Source organism: Erpetoichthys calabaricus, chromosome 2 (assembly GCF_900747795.2).
Source record: "Erpetoichthys calabaricus chromosome 2, fErpCal1.3, whole genome shotgun sequence".
NCBI classification, from domain to species: domain Eukaryota; kingdom Metazoa; phylum Chordata; class Cladistia; order Polypteriformes; family Polypteridae; genus Erpetoichthys; species Erpetoichthys calabaricus.
In genome coordinates this window covers 31470489-31495957 of record NC_041395.2, presented here as the reverse complement: position 1 = coordinate 31495957, position 25469 = coordinate 31470489, and the positions used below count along the sequence as shown (strand labels likewise).

At 38.5% G+C, this 25469-nt stretch overlaps 1 protein-coding gene across 3 annotated transcripts in view; it reads left to right on the top strand.

Annotated features, from left to right (window-relative positions):
* Positions 1–25469, top strand: part of LOC114645726 (rho guanine nucleotide exchange factor 40-like) — a 252056-nt gene that overhangs the window by 101882 nt on the left and 124705 nt on the right. For all 3 annotated transcript variants that reach the window (XM_051923101.1, XM_051923100.1, XM_028793549.2), the window contains exon 4: positions 4845–5155. In XM_051923101.1, the coding sequence (XP_051779061.1) occupies positions 4845–5155 (311 nt within the window). The remainder of the gene's footprint in view (positions 1–4844; positions 5156–25469) is intronic.

The following is a 25469-nucleotide window of genomic DNA, read 5'->3' as shown; positions in this document are numbered from 1 at the left end:
GGAACTGTGGAATAGCTGACTGCTGGCACTGTCAGTAGTCACCACTACCTCAAGTTTAAATACATACACATATATAGATAGACGCCACATTCACTGTGTTTCCCAGTAGACACGATACGTCAGCCTTATTGCTAGTGGCAAAAGTGCCATTTAAACTAATACAGGTAGACGTGGAAACCGGGTTTTCTGATGAAAAAACAATAACGTTTAAAACAGTATTTTTTACATACAACAGATTTTGGAGAATCGTTTAAATGCAATTATTTATATCCATTTATACACTAATAATGGCAATTATTAAATAATGATTATAATTATTATTATTATTAACCATTCCTCCCATATAAGTAACATTTCGGGGACTGCCTTCTTCTATCTTGAAAATATTTCCAGACTTTGTCCTGTTCTTACGCAACACAGTACTGAAGTATTGTTTAATGCCCGAGTCACCTCACGTATAGATTAATGTAATGGTATTCTATCTGGCATCCCACAAAAACATCCATTGCTTACAACTTCTTCAAAATTCTGCTGCCAGGATAATATCCTGCTGTTGTAAATCTACTGAACATATTACACCTATTCTCTCTCAACTTCACTGGCTCCCTGTTAACTACAGAATACAATACTAAATACCGCTCTTAACATTTAAAGCTCCCCACAACCTCACTGATCTCCTCCAGACTTACACTCCTCTCGCTCACTCAGATCTTGTAATTTGAGAGTATTCAGTCTGGCAATATGGTGCAACCTTAGTTTGTGGAAGACAGACACAACTAAAGACATGTGCATAAAATGGTGGTTGTCAATTTCAAACTGTGTTTCCTCAGTGTGCTCCATGAGAAAAAACATCATCAAGTTTGAGAAATATTAACAGCTAACAACAATCTACATAGTTAGTGACTAAATACATTTACCCAAAACATTGTTTGGAGGCTCACTTGAGCACATAAATGCATAGCTTTGCTAGCTTAGCCTGGCTTAGCTAAAGTAAAGATTATAAAATGGGATTTTCTAACAGCCAAATATAACCAAAACAATTGTTCAGCCTTACCTATGAAATGTAATCCCCCAGGATCTGGTTTGGAGCGTACAGCGGTTTGTACAATCCCAAGCAGCACATTATTCATTACTTCACTCCACAGCAGTGCCACTCACAATATGGCGGCGACGTTGACGCACGATTCTGCTAGTCATGAGGCGTCTAGTTATTCTATGTCAATGTTTAAATATGTCACCATGGCAACTTGTTGGCGTACACGCTTTATGTCAAGTTTAGTTTACAGGTTGTGTTGTGTTGTTTGGGCGCCACTTACTGACTATGGGAAGCCGCTGGGTTTGACTGTTGGGCGCTGTGTGAGTGCACGTGCGCTTTTGGCACGGGTTGTGTCTGGCATCCATGCATATATACAACCTTCGTAAACATTACTAACGAAGGTTTTATACGTGGTGGTGCGTGCGTTCGGGCAGAGGTTGTATTGTGACCTGAAGTTTAGTTTACAGGTTGTGTTGTGTTGTTTGGGCGCTACCTACTGAGTCTGGGAAGCCGCCGGGGTTGACTCTGGGGCGCTGAGTCGCAGTGCGCGTGCGCTTCGATGTGTCCTGCGTCCGTGCATATATACAACTGTCGTTTAGTAATATAGATTTTCTTGCTTGTCAGTCATTCTGGTGTGATTTCAGACAATAGTTTGTGTATATTATTTATTTAAAGAACTTCTGTGAAAAGCCAAATTTCCCCCTAGGGGCAAATAAAATTCTAATCTAATCTAATCTAATCTAATCTAATCTAATCTAATCTAATCTAATCTAATCTAATCTATGTTTATATACTGTATATTTCCTTTAAAAAATATACAAGCTGCTGTAAATTACTTAATCAGGATTACACATTAAGATGGATATTGGCATTTATTTATGCATTTTTATTATCCTAATGCAATATTCTCAAACCACCTAATTCATTTCATGGTTGCTAGGGACAAGACCCAAGCATGGCAGAATTGACCACAAGGCAGGACACATTCCTGGACAGGGTCACACTTCTACCCAGACTCACTCAGTGCCAGTCTGGTATCGCCAGGTAGTCTAACCTACATGGGAGGAAACCCTGGAGAAAAAAAAACCTGCAGGCACCAGCAGAACATGAAGAATCCTCACAACCACCAAGTGAAGGATTCTTACCAAGGATGCTGGATCTGTGAAGCATTACTGCTAACTACTGAACTCTCATACCACCTTATTTTTATTACTGCATAGTGCTATGATATAATGAGGAGGATTACAAGAAGTTTCAACATTATATAATTCTAATATCACATAACATACAGTATATATTATAATACTCGTGTAATCCAATGCAGATTTATCCCAGTAGAATAAGATGTGTGACAGAAACCAGATATTATATACTCATGCACACAATACCAGTCAGAGTTTTAGAACACCCCCATTCGCCCCATTTTTTTAATTTAAACAGTTCAAGTCCAGTGAATAACATGAAATGGTTCAAAAGTAAGGGGTAATGCCAGAGGTTAAAAAATGTCTAGGTTACCAAAAACTAAAATATGATGTAATTTTCAGAGTTATGAAAAATGGCCCTTTTCAGATAACAAGTAATGACAGTTTTCTGCAGCAGTGGAGGTTGATTAAGCCTTGAAAGTTGATGCATACAATTCCTACAGGTTTCCCAAATTTGGTTGATTACTTACAAATGCTTCATCTATATAAAAGCAGTGCTGGAGCAAACTGTTGCTATATCCTTGGAAGCTTTATTTGGACAATATCGTGCTGAATATTGCTATCATAAAGACATGAATACATGCAATTAGCAAAGCAAGACAGGCCAGTATAACCCTTCAAAGTGTAAAGTTTTCTCTTTAGACAATTTCCAAAGAAAACCAATATGCCAAGTGAGTACAGGTTCCTACACCATCAAAAAGAACTTTGAACCTGAAGAAAAGTCTGACATTAACAGGTCTGGCAGACCCAAAGCCACAACAGAATCAGAACTGAAGTTTCAGAGAGTAAACAGCTTGGTGATGGGAACTTCAGCAAGCACAGCTTAACAGTCATTGAAGCAAGCAAGTGTTACATTCAGTTATGAAGAGAAGACTTCAAACCGCAGGTTTGACATGTCAAGTGGCCATATGGAAACCATTGCTAAAATAGAAAATTAAGAGAAAGAGCATTGTCTCGGCCAGAAATCACTGCCAGTCTCAATGTACTCTGAAATTAAAGCATAGAACAAATAAATAATTAGAAATGTGGATACTTTCACAACTGTCGTCCTGTGAGGCTCCTCTATATACAACACATTAAATGTTTTTTCTTTTTTAACATACGTAATGTGGACATATCAAGATTTTTTTTGTTCTTTATTTCACCTTATACAATTTCTTGTATTAGTTATTTGCTAGTTTTCACATACCCCTTGAAGTCAGAGCACAGGGTCTGCTATTGTACAGGAACCCTGGAGCAATTGCAGGATAAGGGCCTTGCTCAAGGGCCCAGCAGAGTAGGATCTCTTTTGACAATAACAGGGATTTGAACCAGCAACCTTCCGGATACCAGTGCAGATCCTTAGCCTCAGAGCCATAAAGGTGATATAACAAACATTATGTCACATTTACATTTTGCACTATATTGTATACAGTAATTCAAATAAACATAAATGCAAATTTCGCATGTGGATGAAGTTAAGTCCATCAGTCCATTTATTAGTATCTTAAGTTCTTAACATTAGAATCAGGTACACCAGATCAGATTCAGATGATTAGTACATCATGACAGATGATCTTGTTTGAACCTCCATCCATCCATCCATTTTCCAACCTGCTGAATCCGAACACAGGGTCACGGGGGTCTGCTGGAGCCAATCCCAGCCAACACAGGGCACAAGGCAGGAACCAATCCTGGGCAGGGTGCCAACCCACCGCAGCTTGTTTGAACCTTTGTTATTTAAACCTCTGGCATATTTGGTTTGCTCTTTGTTGTTGAAGTGTGCATTATCACCATACCCAGATCTGAAGAGCTCTCTGACGCCTAAAGAAGGAATGTTATAATGTAGATGCCTATGAGTCAAGGAAGAGATTTAAAAGGCTCTCCAAGCAATTGGAAGTCAGCCATTCCACTGTCCAGGAGATCATCCAGAAGTGGAAAAGATTTGAAACAACTGCCAACTTGTCCAGGCCAGGCCTGGCTGATCTAGTAAATTCAAGATGTTAAATGAAATCTCTAAGAACCCCATAATTTCATCACAAGATCTATTACATGTGCTGAGCAATAGTACTTATTTTATATATAGATTTTAAATGGAACCTTTATTTCATATAGTGACTTATCTGCAAAGGGGTGGCACGGTGGCGCAGTGGTAGCGCTGCTGCCTTGCAGTTAGGAGACCCGGGTCCTCCCTGTGTGGAGTTTGCATGTTCTCCCCGTTTCTGCGTGGGTTTCCTCCCACAGTCCAAAGATATGCAGGTTAGGTGGATTGGCGATTCTAAATTGGCCCATTTGTGTGTGGGTTGGCACCCTGCCCGGGATTGGTTCCTGCCTTGTTGGCTGGGATTGGCTCCAGCAGACCCCCGTGACCCTGTGTTTGGATTCAGCGGGTTGGAAAATGGATGGATTATCTGCAAAGGAGCCATCCAAAAATCTTTATAAGTATAGAGCTGTAGGAAAACTTTATATATTTTTGCTTTTTAACAACTGGAGCACAGGCAAGGGACTGAAATAGTAGGCATTTGCTTGTAGAGGTCCACTAGGCCATATCACCATGAAGGTATATGTGGTACAGTTTCTACATATAAAACTTTTCATCCCTCCTAATAATCCTTTCTCATTTACAGGAGGAAAAAAAAGGGTAAATCTGGCAGAGGAAAGTCAAAGGCTACTGAACAAGCAGGAAGAGGAAATAAGGCTCTCCAGAATGCAAAAGACCGCCCAGCGACTCCTAGCAAAGAGAAGCAGTCTGTGCAAACGCAGGACCCTGACATCAAAGCTGGAGAAAACGACACAGCTTCAGACTTACCAGCCTTTGCCACCAACGAGCCTAACATTTCAGAGCATTGTCAGCCTGGGGACAACGGGGAACATTTGCCACCTCTGCCTGAATGTGACTCTCAGCCACAGGTGGTCAGTTCTGCTGATGACGCTGGAGGTAAGTTTTAAAGTAGAGGGACTTGAATCGCAATGGATCTCTAGATTTTTGAAAATATTGCCATGTGTGTGAAAGCTTGTGGATTTCTCCCTACAGAAAATATTTGTCAGCTGTCTGTTTATTTGAGCATCCACACAAAGGTATTAGTTTTATTTTTTTGCTGTACTGTTTTAGGGCAAACTATCTACAAAGCACTATTTGTCAAAATGTTTAAAACGTGTATTGTTGCGTGCCTTTACACAATGGCAGACTTAAAGGACAGTTACTTGCATAACGACTCCTTTTGAGAGGAAGTCACTTTGTCAGTGTTTTTAGCTCCTTCAGCATCACTAATTGCTTTAACAGATGAGATGCATGACTTACGTGAGACATCATTAGTCATAATACCAGAGCGATTGCAGCGCCAGCTTGAACTGACGGCATGTGCCCTGTGCAGACACAATATGGATTTTCAATCAGGCAGACAGACTTTTCTGTATATTTGTATTCAATAAAATATGTATTTCTTAAAATATAAAAATTATTAGCTTTTTACATTGTATAGTGTGTGTGTCCATTGAAAAACAGGAATGTTATTAGGATGGAATTCATAATATAAATAAATGCAGGTAACCAAGGGCAGCACAAAGTAATTTATGATTTTTCATAGCTTAAGCAGTAAACTGTATTTTAACAGGCCTAACTCGATTTTCCAAAATGTTTCCTATAAATATTTTGTATTGGACATTTAGAAGTTACAAATTTCTTGAACAAATATTTTATTTTACAAGAAACTGTTTGAAAAGTGGTGGAAAGGGTCCAGTTCGGTGACCGCAGGATCACATCTCTGCTTTTTCCAGATGATGAGGTCCTTTTGACTTCACCAGGTGGTGACCTCAGGTGTTCACTTGTGGTGGTTTGTGGCCAAATGTGAAGCAGTCGGAATGAGGAGCAACACCACCAGGTCTAAGGTCATGGTTTCTCAGATGATAAAGGGTGGAGTGCACTTTCCAGGTTGGAGAGGAGGTGCTGCCTTATGCAGAGGAGTTTAAGTATCTTGGCATTATGATCACAAGTAAGGGAAGAATAACGCAGGAGATCGTGAGGCAGATTGGAGCAGCATTCACAGTTATGTAGCTGTTGTACCAGTCAGTCATGTTGAAGGGAGAGATAAGCCACATAGCAAAACTCTTGATTTACCAGTCAATCTACATCCCTATTCTCACTTATGGCCAACAGCTTTGGGCAGTGACCTAAACAACAAGATTTCGGGGACAATCAACAGAAATGAACTTCCTTCACAGGGTGTCTGGGCTCAACCTTAGATATATGGTAAGGAGAACAGACATTTGGGAGGAGTTCAAAGTAGAGCTGCTGCTCCTTCACGTCAAAAGGAGCCATTCGAAGTGGTTTGGGCATTGATTAGGCTACCTCTGGACACCTCCTTGGACAGGTGTCCAACCGAGAGAAGGCCTCAGGGCAGACCTTGGACATATTGGAGAAATTACATTTCCTAGCTGGACTGGGAATGTCTCGATATTACCCTTGAGGAATTGAAGGAGTTGTTGGAAAAAAGGGACGTCTGGGCAACTTTGCTTACATTGCTGCCCCTGTGAAAGCGGGCAGGATAGATAGATAGATAGATAGATAGATAGATAGATAGATAGATAGATAGATAGATAGATAGATAGATAGATAGATAGATAGATAGATAGATAGATAGATAGATAGATAGATAGATAGATAGATAGATAGATAGATAGATAGATAGATAGATAGATAGATACTTATAGGATAAGTGGTAGAAATGAGTGGATAGGTGACAAAGGTAAATATTCTGGTAATTTAAAATTACAGTCACTGTCCATGTGAAGTGTTGCATGTTTTCCCTGACAGTCTGTATTTTTTCTTTATGCCTCATGTTTTCTTCACAAAGCACAAAGACATGCATTTTAGATTAATTGGCAATGCTAAAACTTGAGCCTTTATAAGTGAATGTGCTTTTCAATGGGCCCTTGTGATGGAGTGGCACCTGGTCCAGGGCTGCCCCTTTCCTTGCACTTGGAGATTCATGCCTACTTTCTGGCTCATCATGAGCTTGAATTACATATGTGATTATGGAGAACGTGTAAGTGAATTGTTACACTTCAAACACCTCAAAAACATACTTAAATTATGAGAAAAGTTAAACATCCACCTATCTATTCGCCATTTTTCTAAATAAATTGTTTTTTTAGAGGTTCAAAGCTTCTTTGTCAAATACACTATGTTAGAATAAAAAAATGCAGGTGATGCACAGTAACTTAACATCTCATACTGTAACACAACGATTATTGCCCTTGATTTACATCTCCAGAACCCTAGGTGCAAATTCTGGCATGGACTTTATGTATAAGGAGTTTGCATGTTCTCTGGGTTCGCTCGATACCAGCTCAGCCATGGTCTGGTGGGGGCATTTCAACCAACAGTGTTGGGAATCTGGTCAAAATTAATGGAATGATGACTGATAAGAAATATAAAAACATATTGATTCTTCATGCAGTATCTTTAGGAAACAAATCATGTTTCATCCACCCATAACACAGTGGATCTTGCTTGTGACATAAGACGCATTATCCATCAGAAATAGAGTCAACTTCCATAGGGTCAATGACAGTGCTTAGGGGCTCATTTGCATTCAAGTAATACTCAGTCGGTATTAGGCGGTGTAGTATACAGTATGTGAAGAATGCATTTTGTGCAGCATTGTGTTATCAGCACCAACCTGAACCCTTGACACCAGGCAGGATGGATTCATGGATCAATACTAGATTCTTTCCTTTCCATCTGCATGGTATCAAGATTTGTTAGACCAGATGACATTTTTCCACTCATTGATTGTAACATTTTGGTAATCACCTGCCCACTGTAGCCCTTATCTTCTACTTCACCTGACAGAATCTATCTGAATATTTGTGGCCATTTTGTTAGCTTGAATGACACTGGCCATTCTCCTGTCGCCTCTCTCATTAACATAACTGCATTCACTCTGTAATTTTTGAGTATTGTGCCATTTTGTGCAAACTCTCAAGATTTATGGCTAGCAAATTCCAGAAGGACAGCTGCTTTTAAGACGCCAGAACCACTACACCCATAGCCATGTCAAGGACTAAGTGATGTCCTTGGCAAGACTGGCATAAGAAAAGTGTTGTCTGTGGTGCCAAAGAGTAGATTTCATTGTGAATAAAATGACAGTTGAAATCAGCATTAGAGTAGTTAGGGTGAAGTGGTTATAAAAATAAAAGATTTTGTGTGTCGGTTTATTGAAAATTTTCAACATATATATATTTCTGTTTTTTACATGAAGTACTAGGGTGTTGTACCGTGTTAGCCATTATGAATGTAATGAAAATTCAAGCAAAATGACACCTTTTATTGGCTAACTAAAAAGATCACAATATGCAAGGTTTCGAGGCAACTCAGGCCCCTTCGCCTGGAGAAGGGGCCTGAGTTGCCTCGAAAGCTGCAATATTGTAATCTTTTTGTAATAAAAGGTGTCATTTTGCTTGTATTTTCACTATTTTTTACATGCTTGTGATAAAAGATTGTAAATTGTGAATTGGGAGGTGTCTGAGCAGCATGGAGCCTTCTCAAAACTGAAGTACCCAGAGACACCCTCTTCTCCCTGTCACTACATCCATTACCAACAATCACACCACAGTCAAAGTCACTCAGATCACATTTCTTGGTTGTTCTAATATTTGGTCGAACATCAACTAAATCTTTCGACCTTGTCTGCAAATTACACAGATTGAGTTGCATTCGTATAATAGGCTGTTTGGAGGAGAAGGCTGTTAGTGTTAATAAACAGACTTAATAAAGTAGACACTGAATGTTTATATGATTTAATCTGCAAAAGGAAACACAAAAAAGGCATTTAAAGAGTTGTGGTGCCAGGGGAACCCCCCCTTAATGTTGATGTCTGGAAGCTAGTCGCTTCAATTAAAGCATGAGTGTCCTCTTCTTCCATTGTTATTTGCATAGTAACTGGTTGTCATTATTGATAAGTGTAGCTTCCTTAGCATTATGTTGAATTTTTTCAACAATAAACATGTTATTACTTATAATAGAAACATGTAAATACCAAAACATCAACATAAATACAGTAAAAAAGGTATGCCAAATGCCCACTGCTGTACAGATGCAGATTTAGAATATATCATTTGTATGACATATTTTGAAACAGTCACCAACGAATCCGACATCACAATCGGGACAGTAGAAGTGTGTTTCTTTGTGCATTTCCCAAAATACTTTTTCTGTCGCTTAAGCATGAGATGGTAGAATATCAGTGCCTGATCCACAGGATCAGCACTCCTCATTGTGTTATTGTAGGCTATCACAGTGCAAAACTTAGTGACTTCCACATTTCCCCATCACAAATATTGACAGTTGCTGCATTGGGAACAGTGCTAAGGTCTTTCTTGTCATTATACTTGATTGCAATCATGTTGTCTTTTTGCCATACACCTCCTTGAACCACTTTGTGGAGTTACACAACTGAAGTCACCATGTAGTTCAGGCATTCAGTGGTGTATGCATCTGCTTCACCATCTGTTTCGAGCAATGGTTATTTCAGTTTTTTCTAAAATGAACTTTATAGCTTCTTGTTTACACGCCATTGTGCTTTGATTAAAGACTCTGCCCCACTCATGAATATTTATGAGCTATCATAGAGTGGCAAAATGCAGATGCAAAGCAGAGCGTTACATGTCACCCCGAGTCTGACTCCGGAACAACCATAGTAACATAACATTCTGAGCCCGAGTCAGACTCGGGGTTAACACCAAGGATTTTAATGATAACAGGACCTGAAGAGGCAGGATGGGAGGTCAAGCTTGGTTGTGTTCTCTCTACTATTTGCTGATAGGAATTTTGCTGGCTGGAAAAGAAAGTGGAGGTCTGTTTAATTGCTGTGTGGCTCTCCACCCCTTTCATGTTTTTCCCCTGTTAAATTAGACCTTCACAAGGACATGCCTTTTTTCTTGCATGTGATAATATGAGAAAAATAAATCTTAGTGTCATATTTTATGTTTATACTTATATTGTAAGCTGGGTTTCCCAAGTTCAAGCCTGGAATAACGCTATGGCTGCAGGTTTTCATTCCAACCAGTTTCACAAATAAATTGTTCAGTCTTACTTTTTAAATGATCTAATCTTTTAATTAGTCTTTATCTTTTCTAATTTTGCTTTCTGAAATAAGTGCTAGTATATTTACATTTAACCAAAATTAAGAAATTTACATGTTGGCTATATCTTGAAATGTTCATTTTCTTTTACCATATTCTTTTTAATTCACCTTTTCCAGAGAAGTTTGCTCCCTTAATTGTATCTAATTGCTGATGATTAATGATGAACAGTGCAAACACAGGTGCAAATGACTCTGAATATTAAAAAGAAACAGCTACAGTTAGGTCCATAAATATTTGGACAGAGACAACTTTTTTCTAATTTTGGTTCTGTACATTACCACAATGCATTTTAAATGAAACAACTCAGATGCAGTTGAAGTGCAGACTTTCAGCTTTAATTCAGTGGGGTGAACAAAACGATTGCATAAAAATGTGAGGCAACTAAAGCATTTTTTGAACACAATCCCTTCATTTCAGGGGCTCAAAAGTAATTGGACAAATGAAATAACTGGAAATAAAATGTTCATTTCTAATACTTGGTTGAAAACCCTTTGCTGACAATGACAGCCTGAAGTCTTGAACTCATGGACATCACCAGATGCTGGCTTTCCTCCTTTTTAATGCTCTGCCAGGCCTTTACTGCAGTGGCTTTCAGTTGCTGTTTGTTTGTGGGCCTTTCTGTCTGAAGTTTAGTCTTCAACAAGTTAAAAGCATGCTCAATTGGGTTAAGATCAGGTGACTGACTTGGCCATTCAAGAAGTTTCCATTTCTTTGCTTTAATAAACTCCTGGGTTGCTTTGTCTGTATGTTTTGGGTCATTGTCCATCTGTATCATGAAACGCCGCCCAATCAATTTGACTGCATTTAGCTGGATTTGAGCAGACAGTATGTCTCTGAACACCTCAGAATTCATTCGGCTGCTTCTGTCCTGTGTCACATCATCAATAAACACTAGTGTCCCAGTGCCACTGGCAGCCATGCACGCCCAAGCCATCACACTGCTTCCACCATGTTTTACAGATGATGTGGTATGTTTTGGATAATGAGTTATTCCACGCCTTCTCCATGCTTTTTTCTTGCCATCATTCTGGTAGAGGTTGATCCTGGTTTCATCTGTCCAAAGAATGTTTTTCCAGAACTGTGCTGGCTTTTTTAGATGTTCTTTAGCAAAGTCCAATCTAGCCTTTCTATTCTTGAGGCTTATGAGTGGCTTGCAGCTTGCAGTGCACCCTCTGTATTTACTTTCATGCAGTCTTCTCTTTACGGTAGACTTGGATATCGATACGCCTACCCCCTGGAGAGTGCTGTTCACTTGGTTGGCTGTTGTGAAGGGGTTTCTCTTCACCATGGAAATGATTCTGCGATCATCCACCACTGTTGTCTTCCATGGACGTCCAGGTCTTTTTGCGTTGCTGAGTTCACCAGTGCTTGCTTTCTTTCTCAGGAGGTACCAAACTGTAGATTTTTCCACTCGTAATATTGTAGCAATTTCTCGGATGGGTTTTTTCTGTTTTCGCAGCTTAAGGATGGCTTCTTTCACCAGCACGGAGAGCTCCTTTGACCGCATGTTGTCTGTTCACAGCAAAATCTTCCACATGCAAGCACCACACCTCAAATCAACTCCAGGCCTTTTATCTGCTTAATTGATAATGACATAACGACGGACTTGCCCACACCTGCCCATGAAATAGCCTTTGAGTCAATTGTCCAATTACTATTGAGCCCCTGAAATGAAGGGATTGTGTTCAAAAAATGCTTTAGTTGCCTCACATTTTTATGCAATCGTTTTGTTCACCCCACTGAATTAAAGCTGAAAGTCTGCACTTCAACTGCATCTGAGTTGTTTCATTTAAAATTCATTGTGGTAATGTACAGAACCAAAATTAGAAAAAAGTTGTCTCTGTCCAAATATTTATGGACCTAACTGTACTTCAATATTAAATTCACTTGAGAGTTATTTAATAAGAAAAAAGCTTAAATAACCATAACACAAAAAGAACAAAACCTTAAAAAGCAAGAAAAGAACAACATTAATAACAATTAATGTCACACATACACACACATTCTTGATACATTCCCCTAAAAATTTAGCAAATCCATTTTATTATTTCTGGACTGACACAAAAAAGGCAGAAACTGAGAAAGAACAGCTTGTTTAATATAGTCAGGAGTCCAGCTAAAAGGTGTTTGGGAAGAACACCTACAATAAAGGTGGTGTACAAAACTGAGGACCACTTAGTTAAGCCTTTTTTTAGTAATAGTATTAAATTCATATAACACTGAAGTTGCAGCTCACTCATTCAGTGTCACTTGAACCTGTGTCTGTACTGCTCATCCCAGTTGTCAGTGTTTAGATACAATTAAAACAGTAAACTCCACAGAAAAAAGTGAATTAAAAAGAATATGATGAAAAGAAAGTCAACATTTAAAGACATGGCAAAAAATGCAAATGTCTGAATTTTGTTTACATGTAAATGTAGTTGCACATATTTCTGAATACAAAATAAAAGAAGGAAAAGACTTATTAAACAGATCATTTACAAGTAAACATTTATTTTCTTAGACTGCTTGGAATCAAACTCACAGCCACAGTGTTACTCCAGGACTGAACTTGGCTATCTCTGTTTCAAGCCATACTTAGGAGGTCCAGAGGTTTGCTGTGGCCACAAAAGATGGCTGCAAGTTGGATTATTGCTGAATATGCCAAGTACAGAAGATAGATAGATAGATAGATAGATAGATAGATAGATAGATAGATAGATAGATAGATAGATAGATAGATAGATAGATAGATAGATAGATAGATAGATAGATAGATAGATAGATAGATAGATAGATAGATAGATAGATAGATAGATAGATAGATAGATAGATAGATAGATAGATAGATAGATAGATAGATAGATAGATACTTTATTAATCCCAGGGGGAAATTCACATACTCCAGCAGCAAAAAATATTAAATTAAAGAGTAATAAAAAATGCAGGTAAAAAACAGACAATAACTTGAATAATATTTCAACAATCACGTCTTTCACCAACCATAAAGCATAAGAGCTACCGTCAGGCCCAGCATCACTAACATTGGGCTCAGATCCCACCCTCCTATCCCAGACTAAGGTTATGGAAAAGTTGTGCCGATAAAATTTAATTGAAAAGTCCATACCAGATATGTTTGAGTATAAATATATGGTGGTGCGGGCTACACCTGGATTGGATTTGATTGGTCAGCCTAACCAGAATCCTATGGCCACGGTGACAACAAAATAATCATCCTACCAAATTAGTCTCCATAAACCATAAATTAACTTCATTTCATTTTCAGATAATAGTAAGGGGAACTGAGATTTTTCAGGTGAGGAAGACAGAATTTTCGAGGTAAGGTAGTTCATGGAGACATGTTACATACAAGTAAGTATTTCGCTGTACAATGTACTCATGAAAACAAAGACCCTATAAACCTCTACACAGTATAATTATGGGGTAAAATGTTGGCCAGGGAATCATCAAACTAATTGGAACAATGTTGACTTGTCTTTCTGTCAAAAGCTGTTAATTTTACCCACAAGGCTGCAACTTTTATGGCATTCCAATGAAAAGCTGTCCCATACTGTTTCTTCATTTGTCATTAAATTTTGGGCTTGGCCCATTCTTCGTGCCCCAGACTCTTGCACGCCTGACCAACACACAACACGTCACCAGTGCTCAGATCAAAAGAGTGATGCAGCATCCTTGTGGTTAACAGTACCAGGCGTTAATCACTCTGCCAAACTGCCAAACTGTTGCTTGGCTTTTCTCTGCCACACAATAAAATTCAGGCAGATGAACTGCTTCTCCAGCTTCTGAATAGACTTCTCTTCTGTGTCTCAAAAGACTGCTGTTTTTATTCCAACCCTCAGCCTCTGGCACCTGATCCAACTGTGATTTTCTAGCTTATTTTTGTGGTGGTTCTGTACTTAAAATTAAGTGACTTTCACAAAAAGTGTCACTGTATGAGGTTCTGTCTATCAGTAAGAAGGCTTAAGTGCACATCTGCTCTTTTCTTTATGAACATGGGCTCAAGCAGTGAAACAAAATGTTACTGATGGTATTAAAGCCCAATACTCTGACTATTTTTTGAAGTAACAGCCAAATCACACAATAAATGGATGTCAGCTATGTGGGTGACAGCCTAATGCCTGCTATATTCATGCAGCCAGCATCCATACCACTAGCATTTCAGAGCAGGTAATCTGCCGAAGCTAAGCATGTTTGGATATGGCCAGTACTTGAAAGGAAAAGCTTAGGCTGCTGCTGGAGAAGGTGTTGGTGAGGCCATCGGGGAGTGCTTACCCTGTGGTCTATCTGTGGATCCTGATGCCCCAGTTCAAGAACAGGGACATTGTGCTGTAGATGTTGCCACCGTCCTTCGGAAGACACAACAAAACTGAGGCCCTGACACTCTGAGGGCATAAAAAGCTTATTTTGAAAACAGTATAGTGTACACAGATGTCCTTGCTTACCACAGCCTTGTCCATTCGGGCCCCCTTAACAACTCCGTCCCTAACTGGCTAGCTATCTCTATCACCCCTTCACTACCTAATAGTTTATGTGTGGTGAGTGTACTAGCACAGGAATGGCTGCCGTCTCATTGTCCAGGTGGATTCTACACATGGGTGGTGGCTGAAATGGTACCCTTCAGTCTGTGTAAAACACTTGAAGAAGGGAGAAGAGCACATTATAAATGTAATTATTATTGCTATTATTATAATACTCCCATCACGAGCCAAATTAGACTCAAAAAATAACGAAACACACAAGCGTTTGTGTCGAGGATAAAGTTCCTGAGGAATAAACCCATGCAGACAGACTGAAACCATGCAAACTTCACACAGGTCACAATCAGGCACGGGCTTTAACTCCAGGATATGGGAGTCATTATGGTATCACTAACCACAACACCACTGTGCTGTCCTCCCACAATAAAGATTTTCCTAAATAAATGAGTTTTTACACCACCTCTTTTTTATTGTTAGCTTTTCTCCTATTAATCAGTGGTATTCCTCTAGGGTTATGAGCAAGTGAAGGGACTACCATAAATATATTTAGTTCTACGTGTTACATTTACTTTGTGTGGAGTTTGCAGGTTCTCTGGTTTAATCCCACATTCCTAAATTTGGTCATTAGGTTTATTGGCACATTTAAACTGTCAAAAAGTGTGGAAGTGGCACATACATAGATCTCTCAATGGCATTGTTTGGACAAGGCAAGGTGGTGTAAGGGTCAGGGGAGCCCCTTCATAAGCAGAATCCAAAACAAATGATTGTTGTGTGAATTATATGTTATGAGCTCACATTGTATAACTAACTCATTAGATTATGCACGATGTTGCATAAATTCAAACAAACATTGGCATTTGGTTGAAAAATGGATTTTTATTCAAGCTGTCTGAAGGTTGACTTTGGCAAGCACAGGAATTGAGGATGGGACGGCAAAATCAAATTAGGCCTCAGGGCCTGTGATCTTGGGATCTGTCCCTGCTGTGTGATGCAATGAATTGTTGACCCATCCATAGGTGATTCCTGCCTTGTGCGTAATCCAACAACAGCTCTGGGAACACAATAGCCAATAGTCCATCTCCTAGTGCTGTCAACACAGCTGAACAAGACTCATAAAAGGACTTAAGTGTGATTTAATGTTCCCTTGGGCTGTATTTTTTACTAAAATGAGTGCAAAATTAAATTAACAAAGCAGAAAAGCATGCTTGGCTAAAAGATCAGTATAAAATCACGAGGGAAATGTTTTCCCAATTTCCTATGACTAAGAAACAGGTATAGGGGTTAGAGTGGGATACAAAGACGCAGATGGGAAGGAAGAAGTAATGGCACATACTTAAGACAGACAGGAAATTAGATCACAATCCTCAGTTGCCTTTGCGCAAATACTAAAAAAAGCCTATTACAAAGGACAAACAACTGAAGTGTATAGAATACAAATAGAAGTGAATTAACGTTACAGTATATAAACTGCAACCCACATTTATTTTCTGGATAGCTTTGTTTAAGTTCAGGGTCATTGCTGAACACATTTCAGTTAATTCAGAAAACGGGCTAAGACTGCATAGGCAGACAGATAAACACCAGAAACAGAAAAGGACAAAAAGGGCATTGCACCAGTAAGCCAGATGGTAGCAAAAACAGTGTTGCAGTACATATCTCAGATGGGACATCCTTACCTGGACAGGATAGCATGTTTTATCATTCAGTCTGTTTGTTAATTTTTCTCCACTACCGTAGGGAATTTAAATGTAATGTTTAATTTTGTGAATTTATTTAGGGTTTAAGCTAGTAAACCCTAATACTCTATTAAACCCCAAATTTTAGATGCTATTTTGTTTCTTGCAGAAGCTGTAAAGTTCTTCTGTGGCAACCTAGCATCATCATGGAAACCTGACATGAAATGCTTGCCATCACTGCCAGTATAGCATAAAAGGTTAACGTTCTTCATTCACTGACCATCCAAGTTTGCAGATAAACCTCAACACTTAGCTAGTGATTATCTTCAGTGTTTGCTTTCCTGAATAATCCTTGCAAGCATTCCTTGGGTAGCTTGCAACCCGTGACATTATTTTTACTGTTTTCACTGAGTTATATGATACAGTGTGGATGCAGTTTCACAGGTATGTCTCATTTATTCCATTTGTAGTAATTTAATACCAAAAAAAATGCCAAAATAGTTTAAATTATTTTATTATGACATTTATTTGCCTAAAATGTAAAGGGTTGTTAGTGACCCCAGATGCGGTTAAGTGTCTTCTTTGCTTTATATATATATATATATATATATATAATATATTCATGGTGGACCTTATATTATTTATATATATATATATATATATATATATATATATATATATATATATATATATATATATATATATATATATATATATATATATGGTTTGAAATAGTTTACTGTCAAATAAATGCAAAGAGTACGCGACACGTGTTTCGCCCTCCTTCTGGGCTCATCAGGCGTACACACTCCACTGCTCTCCCTCTAGGGAATCGAACCTCGGACATCAGCGCCAGAGGCGATGCCCCTAACGTTGCGCCACGGCGTGTGGTTTGTTTATTTGACAGCATGTAGATCGGGGTAATTACATTCACGGCATTCGTAGTCTGTGTCACAATCTGATTGTATGGGTGGTTACCTACCAGGTAACGCTTGTGGTTGGCCAGCAATCTGCTAACATCCGCCACGGTGCCCTCAGTTTGTGAGGAGCAGATCATAGAATGGTTTGAAATAGTTTACTGTCAAATAAATGCAAAGAGTACGCGACACGTGTTTCGCCCTCCTTGAGTCAGGGAGAGACTCAGAGGCATGCAGTAGGGAGACAAACAATGAACAACACAAACTGAGGCAGCGCAAAGTGACATTTCTGTTGTCATCAGTTCACGAATGTTCTGGCCAGGGAATTGTAGTGGGGCAGAGCTCAGACGAGGAGGAGGAGGAGAATGAAGGAGAAGTGGGACAAGTAACTGCAGCAGATGCACAGAGTGACACAACACAAGCCACATCACCTGAAAAAACTCACAGAAGTAAAAGTAGACAAAAAACACATAAGGTGCCACATATGCGCAGTATCACTTGACTGTAAAACAGTTGCCCACTGCAATATGTGCCAGAAGCCGTGTTGTAATAATCACAAAAATGAAACTGTGGTCTATGATTATAGTGCTGAGTAGCGTAAAGTGTGCTGAACACCCACTCTGTCCTACAATATTAAGTGCAAACAGTTATTTGTAATGATGTATCAGATACCAACACAAGAATGGCAAAGAATGTCTAAATAGAGGCCTTAGTGTAAGGCCTCTAAGGATTTGTTCCACTCATCTTTTCCCAAGTGGTGTTATGTGAGTACCTGCCTAATTAAACTAGCTCCAATGGGAGAATAATGCACAATGCTAAAAAAGAGAAAACACATACACACACAAGAACAGGTCAGGACAGGAGCATAAAAAGCTAAACACTATTTTAAATCATTGTTTTTATACAATTGCAAAATACAATTGTTTTATAATTATTGAAAAACAATCAAGTCTCAGTATGGTCATTCCAAAAAAATACCTGAAAAACTAAACATCAAAAACATAACTGCAAGCCTGATTTTATATATTAAAAAATTACAACTTGGATGTGAAGACATTAATGCACATAACATTATCATATGTATTCTTGATCCAAGAGAATAATGAGATATGTCCAGGTATAATAAGCAATATATAAAACAAAATAATAAGAAAAAGATGACACACAAAAAAAGCATAAAACATGCTCAGTTGGTTGCAGAACTTGATAAATTTAAAGTTGCCAGTCAACCTAATATTGTAATAATAGATAGATAGATAGATAGATAGATAGATAGATAGATAGATAGATAGATAGATAGATAGATAGATAGATAGATAGATAGATAGATAGATAGATAGATAGATAGATAGATAGATAGATAGATAGATAGATAGATAGATAGATAGATAGATAGATGATAGCGCCTTCAACACAATCCAGCCTCTGCTCCTTAGGGACAAGCTGACAGAGATGGGAGTAGATTCATACCTAGTGGCATGGATCATGGACTATCTTAAAGACAGACCTCAGTATGTGTGTCTTGGGAACTGCACGTCTGACATTGTGGTCAGCAACACAGGAGCGCCACAAGTGACTGTACTTTCTCCAGTCCTGTTCAGCCTATATACATCGGACTTCCAATACAACTCGGAGTCCTGCCATGTGCAAAAGTTCACTGATGACACTGCTGTCGTGGGCTGCATCAGGAGTGGGCAGGAGGAGGACTATAGGGACCTAATCAATGACTTTGTTAAATGGTGCGACTCAAACCACCTACACCTGAACACCAGCAAAACTAAGGAGCTGGTGGTGGATTTTAGGAGGCCCAGACCCCTCATGGACCCCGTGATCATCAGAGGTGACTGTGTGCAGATGGTGCAGACCTATAAATACCTGGGAGTGCAGCTGGATGATAAATTAGACTGGACTGCCAATACTGATGCTCTGTGTAAGAAAGAACAGAGCCGGTTATACTTCCTTAGAAGGCTGGCGTCCTTCAACATCTGCAGATGTTCTATCAGACGGTTGTGGCGAGTGCCCTCTTCTACACGGTGGTGTGCTGGGGAGGCAGCATTAAGAAAAAGGACGCCTCACGCCTGGACAAACTGGTGAGGAAGGCAAGCTCTATTGTTGGCATGGAGCTGGACAGTTTGACATCTGTGGCGGAGCAACGGGCACTCAGCAGGCTCCTATCAATTATGGAGAATCCACTGCATCCACTAAACAGTGTCATCTCCAGACAGAAGAGCAGCTTCAGTGACAGACTGCTGTCACTGTCCTGCTCCACTGACAGACCGAGAAGATCGTTCCTCCCCCAAACTATGCGACTCTTCAATTCCACCCATAGGGGTAAACATTAACATTATACAAAGTTATTGTCTGTTTTTTGCCTGCATTATTATCAATCTTTAATTTAATATTGTTTTTTTGTATCAGTAAGGTGCTGCTGGAGTATGTGAATTTCCCCTTGGGATTAATAAAGTATCTATCTATCTATCTATCTATCTATCTATCTATCTATCTATCTATCTATCTATCTATCTATCTATCTATCTATCTATCTATCTATCTATCTATCTATCTATCTATCTATCTATCTGTCTGTCTGTCTGTCTGTCTGTCTGTCTGTCTATCTATCTATCTATCTATCTATCTATCTATCTATCTATCTATCTATCTATCTATCTATCTATCTATCTATCTATCTATCAAGAAAACACTTTTTCTTTACTCATTTCTTAATACTGGTAGTGATGTACATTCAATTAATGCACACAATCACTACAAATGGCAATATTCAAATTAAGCCTCCTCCCTTTAGTCCTGATACTGGGATGCATACACCAGGCAGCATCAGTTAGTGGTGGTAGACAAACTCAAACCTTTAAACTTTAATAAAATATTCCCATTGCCAAATGACAAAAGCTATACACCAAAATTAAACACAACTGTTTGAATCTCAAAATGAAAGAAATGATAATTAACAGTCTAATTTTAGGTACAGCACCACAGAGCCTCCTGGGACATCAGTGCCGTCCATTGCTACAATACAATATTTAATTCCTCAAAGTCTTTTTACATTGATAACGTGTTTGTGTCTTTTGTAAATATGGAATTCCTTCAGCAGAGATCTTTTCCTATTTAATTTGCAAAAAAAGAATTTGCATAATATTAATAATAATAATACATTGTATTTATATAACGCCTTTCCCATGCTCCAGGCATTTACAAAATATAAGAAGAACGGCAGGGTATACAGTATATAGCATTGTACAAACCAAATAAATAAAGAAGATTACAACAGTGAATTCAGAGAAAAAGCCTAACAGACAACATAATTGATGGTCTAGCACACACACACACATACAGGTTACATGAGCATTTTGACAGAGAAGTAAACTGAGAGAAGGGTAATAAAGTCAAGTAGAGCTAAAAGCCTTCCTGAGCAGATGAGTTTTGAGTTGTTTTTAAAAGAATTCATGGAGTCAGCTAACCTGATTAATTCTGGTAGGTCATTCCAGAGTCTGGACGCTATACAGCTGAAGGCCCTGTCACCCATGGAGTGTAGATTAGTGAGGGGCACAACAAGATTGCCAGAATTAGAGGACCTTAGTGGGCGGGCAGGCACATAGTGATGGAGAAGGTCACTGATGTAGTTTGGCGTGAGGTTATTTAAGGCTTTGTAGGTTATTAGTAGGATTTTATATTCGACTAGCAAAATACCCGCGCTTCGCAGCGGAGAAGTAGTGTGTTAAAGAGGTTATGAAAAAAAAAGGAAACATTTTAAAAATAACGTAACATGATTGTCAATGTAATTGTGTTGTCATTGTTATGAGAGTCGCTGTGTTTTATATATATAAAATACACACACACACATATAAACATATATATACATATACATATACACATATATATACATATCTACATATATATATATATATATACATATACACATCCACATATCAACATATATATATACACATATATACACACACACACGCTTTATGGGTGATGATTGTTTTACTCTTTTTATCTTTATTTTATTTTATTGTAGAATCAACTCCTATCTGCGCACAGCAGGGCAGCCGTGGGCGGATGCGTATGGTGTATTCACTCCATGTTATCATGCATTGCGCTGTCAGTGGTATTTTGATAAAAGAATTTGAACAACATATAAGAAGCGTATAAATTATTAAACAGTAAAACATTAACATTTAAGAAGTAAAGTTACATTAAGTACTACTGCAGTGCCTTCGGGTATACCTCATTTTTTGTTTGCCCATTACATGCTTAAATGTATACATTTTTTGGTGCACCTACCCGAGAACACGCGACATATAACCGAGCGTGGGAGAAGCATGGATTTTAAACACGCGTTGAGTTCATCTGCTGGTCTCCCTCGTGGAATAACTGGTAATGTTTGACTAAAATGTACAGCGAGTAAAACGACATTACCTCCTATTTTTTTTTTTACGATCTCTGAGATCTTGCTTTTTTCGGTTCAAGGCTTCATAAGCTCTTTTATGTTGTATGGTGTACTTATCACAAACCATCATCTTTGAATGTTGCAAGACTTTCGCCTTGTATGTAGATCGGGGTAATTACATTCATTGCATTCCTAGTCTGAATCACAATCTGATTGTATGGGTGGTTACCTGGCACTGTAGGGTTGCCACCAGTCCTTTAAAATACGGAATCGTGCCGCGTTTGAGAATGAAATTGCGCGTCCCGTTTTGAATCAATACTCGACGGGATTTATCCCGTATTTTTTTTATCATTTTTTTTTTAAAGCAGCGTCTCATGCAAATCATCCCACACGCATTTTATGAAGATGCCTCCTTTCCTACTTTTGATTGGGTAACACTTGATGTCATCATTAGTTTGATTGGTGTTTTTAACTGTCCAGTGAGGAGGGCGTGTCTTTTAAGTACAGTCTGCAAAGTGTTGGCACTGAGATGTGGCGTCAGCGCCAGAGTTGAAGCCCCTAACGTTGCGGTCAGCAAGTCGGCTAACATCCGCCATGTGCCGTCTTTCAGTTGCGAGAAGCAGATCATAGAATGGTTGAAACTGTTGCCCCTAACGTTGTGCCACGGCATGTGGTTCGTTTATACCTCATGTCTTCTCATGAAACTTTTATCTCGCGAATATGTTATTGCAATCCGCAGCGGGAGCGTTTCTATAAACTTAATTTAAACTTACGTTTTACACCATGCTTTGTTTCCCTTATGAACATGCTTGTATGCTTAACTCGCTCCGTTCTCAATTGTTTAATTAATTTTTTGCTCTTCGCTGTTTTGCGGCTGTTCCTCCATTTCCCCCTACTTCGTTCTTTTATCTCGCGAATATGTTATTGCAATCCTTAACGGGTGCGTTTCAATAAACTGATTGAAAATAGTTTTGCATTTACCTTTTTAGTAAAAGGCGAGCTTTTAAGCCTGAAAATCACCCCGTAAATGCACACGTTTAATTGGACTGTGTTAATATGTATGGTTACACTATTAAAAGACAGTGAACATCACCCCGTAAATGCACACGTTTAATTGGACATGTGTTAATATGTATGGTTACACAGTATTAAAAGACAGTGAACAACGTCAGTTACCTTTCTTCCCGCGTTTGATAAAAGGTGAGCTTTTAAGCCTGAGAAATCACCCCGTAAATCCATCCATCCATCCATTTTCCAACCCGCTGAATCCGAATACAGGGTCACGGGGGTCTGCTGGAGCCAATCCCAGCCAACACAGGGCACAAGGCAGGAAACAATCCTGGGCAGGGTGCCAACCACCCCGTAAATGCACACGTTTAATTGCACGTGTTAATATGTATGCTTACACAGTATTAAAAGACAGTCAAAAATTAACGTCATTTACCTTCGTTCCCGCGTGTGACTCGTGCTGTAAATGTCTTCCTTGTTTTTAGTTCACGTGATTACGTAGGAGGCGTGATGACGCGATACGTGACTCCGCCTCCTCCATTACAGTGTATGGACAAAAAATATGTTCCAGTTATGACCATTACGCTTTGAATTTCGAAATGAAACCTGCCTAACTTTTGTAAGTAAGCTGTAAGGAATGAGCCTGCCAAATTTCAGCCTTCCACCTACACGGGAAGTTGGAGAATTAGTGATGAGTGAGTCAGTCAGTCAGTGAGTGAGTGAGTGAGTGAGTGAGTGAGTCAGTGAGGGCTTTGCCTTTTATTATTATAGATTCTGTAAGACACAGGGAGCCAGTGGAGATGGAGCAGGATAGGTGTGATGCGCTACGCTGCTGCTGGTCCATGTAAGGACTCTTGCAGCTGAGTTTTGAATAAGCTGGAGCTGTGATAGAAGATTAGAAGGGGCACCTGCCAGTAGGGATTTACAATAATCTATGCAGGATGTGATAATATTAACTAATTATCCATCAACATTCACAATCAATTAGTAATAAGAAGAATATTGGTAGAGTTTCAAGACTATATCAATTATCGTCTGGTTGCTCACCACTTAATGACATTGGGCTATGGTGGAAAAGATACTTTTCTATCAATATTTTAGGTAAAAAGTTGAATTTGTTTAGTCACAATATTCATTTTTATTAATTTGTACAAAGCACACTGTAATAAAGATAAAATTGTATGTCAAACACACCTCTGGAAATTATAATTATCTTAAATATATCCATCCGTCCATCCATTTTCCAACCCACAATATACTAACTACAGGGTCAAGGGGGTCTGCTGGAGCCAATCCCAGCCAACACAGGGCGCAAGGCAGGAAACAAACCCCAGGCAGGGCGCCAGCCCACCGCAAATCTTAAATATATCAGGATCCTAATTATGGAAATCGGCATGTAGCTCTGGCCTTACTAGGGCATGTTTTCTGGGACTTTCCTGAACTAAAATCTTTTCATGCAAAGATATTTTCTCATGTATCAGATAATGCTGGATTTATGGTCATTTCTCTTACGGCAGTGTTTTTAGTTTTTCAGGGATTAGAATCACTAATTCTAATCATTCTATACTACATTGTTAGCATGTCCACTAATCATTCTCTACTGGAACAATCATCATTCATCCTTCATAACTCATTGGTAAGATAATATCTTACTTTACCTAAACCGGAAAAAAGCAAAAAGTTCTTTGCATTAACTTTGCAGAGCTTCTTTCAAATTTGACATGAATTAATTAATACCGTATTATTCTAAGTCTGCCAAGCCCTGGCAACGTTTCTGCTAAACTCATATTGTTTTAATCAATTTGAGGAAATATATATATATTTAATGACTAGTTAGCTTTCTGTTTTGGGCATTTTTTATGTGGTTTAAGATTTTATTGGCAAGAATTTTATTTGCCCTTTTGCTTATAGAATTCTGCGTTTGATTATTATAACATTTCTCTTGCAATGCGTATCGTTGGAAATTAATAAAATTTTAAATAAATAAATAAACTAGACATATTTATTACATTTATTGACCCCCAAGATATACACACAAAAAAACTTTTCTTTAGTTAAAATAAAATCCATTCATATTCAAGTAAGATGTTAATACTTTCATATAAATAAAGCAAAAACAGAACTTCCATTAACATTTTGTTTAGCTACAGCTCAACATCAAAATTTAGGGAATGATTATGTATAAAATATATGGTATGTATGTATGTATGTATGTATCCAGTGTTGTGCAAGTTCACACTTCACAAGAACTAGCTCAAAGTTCAGTTCACACAGATTAAAATGAATAAATTCACGTTCATAGCTCACCATTTCAATTTTGAACTAGTTCACGTTCAGTTCATTTTGTATTTTTTAAGGAGTGAGAATAAATGACCCATGAGTTTACTTTTTTCAATTTTGCATGCCTTATATTAACTTATTACAGTGTTCTTGAATAAAATACTATAATTATGACAACTTTTTTATTTAAATACATTTTATTGAGTTATACCCAGCAACAAACACGTATGCATACCCATATATGCTAATATCCTCCTGGTCAAAAAATAAATTAAATAGATGCAAGTGTGCATATAAATTACCGCTCTATTTCCAACCATGTGACACAAATGGTGAC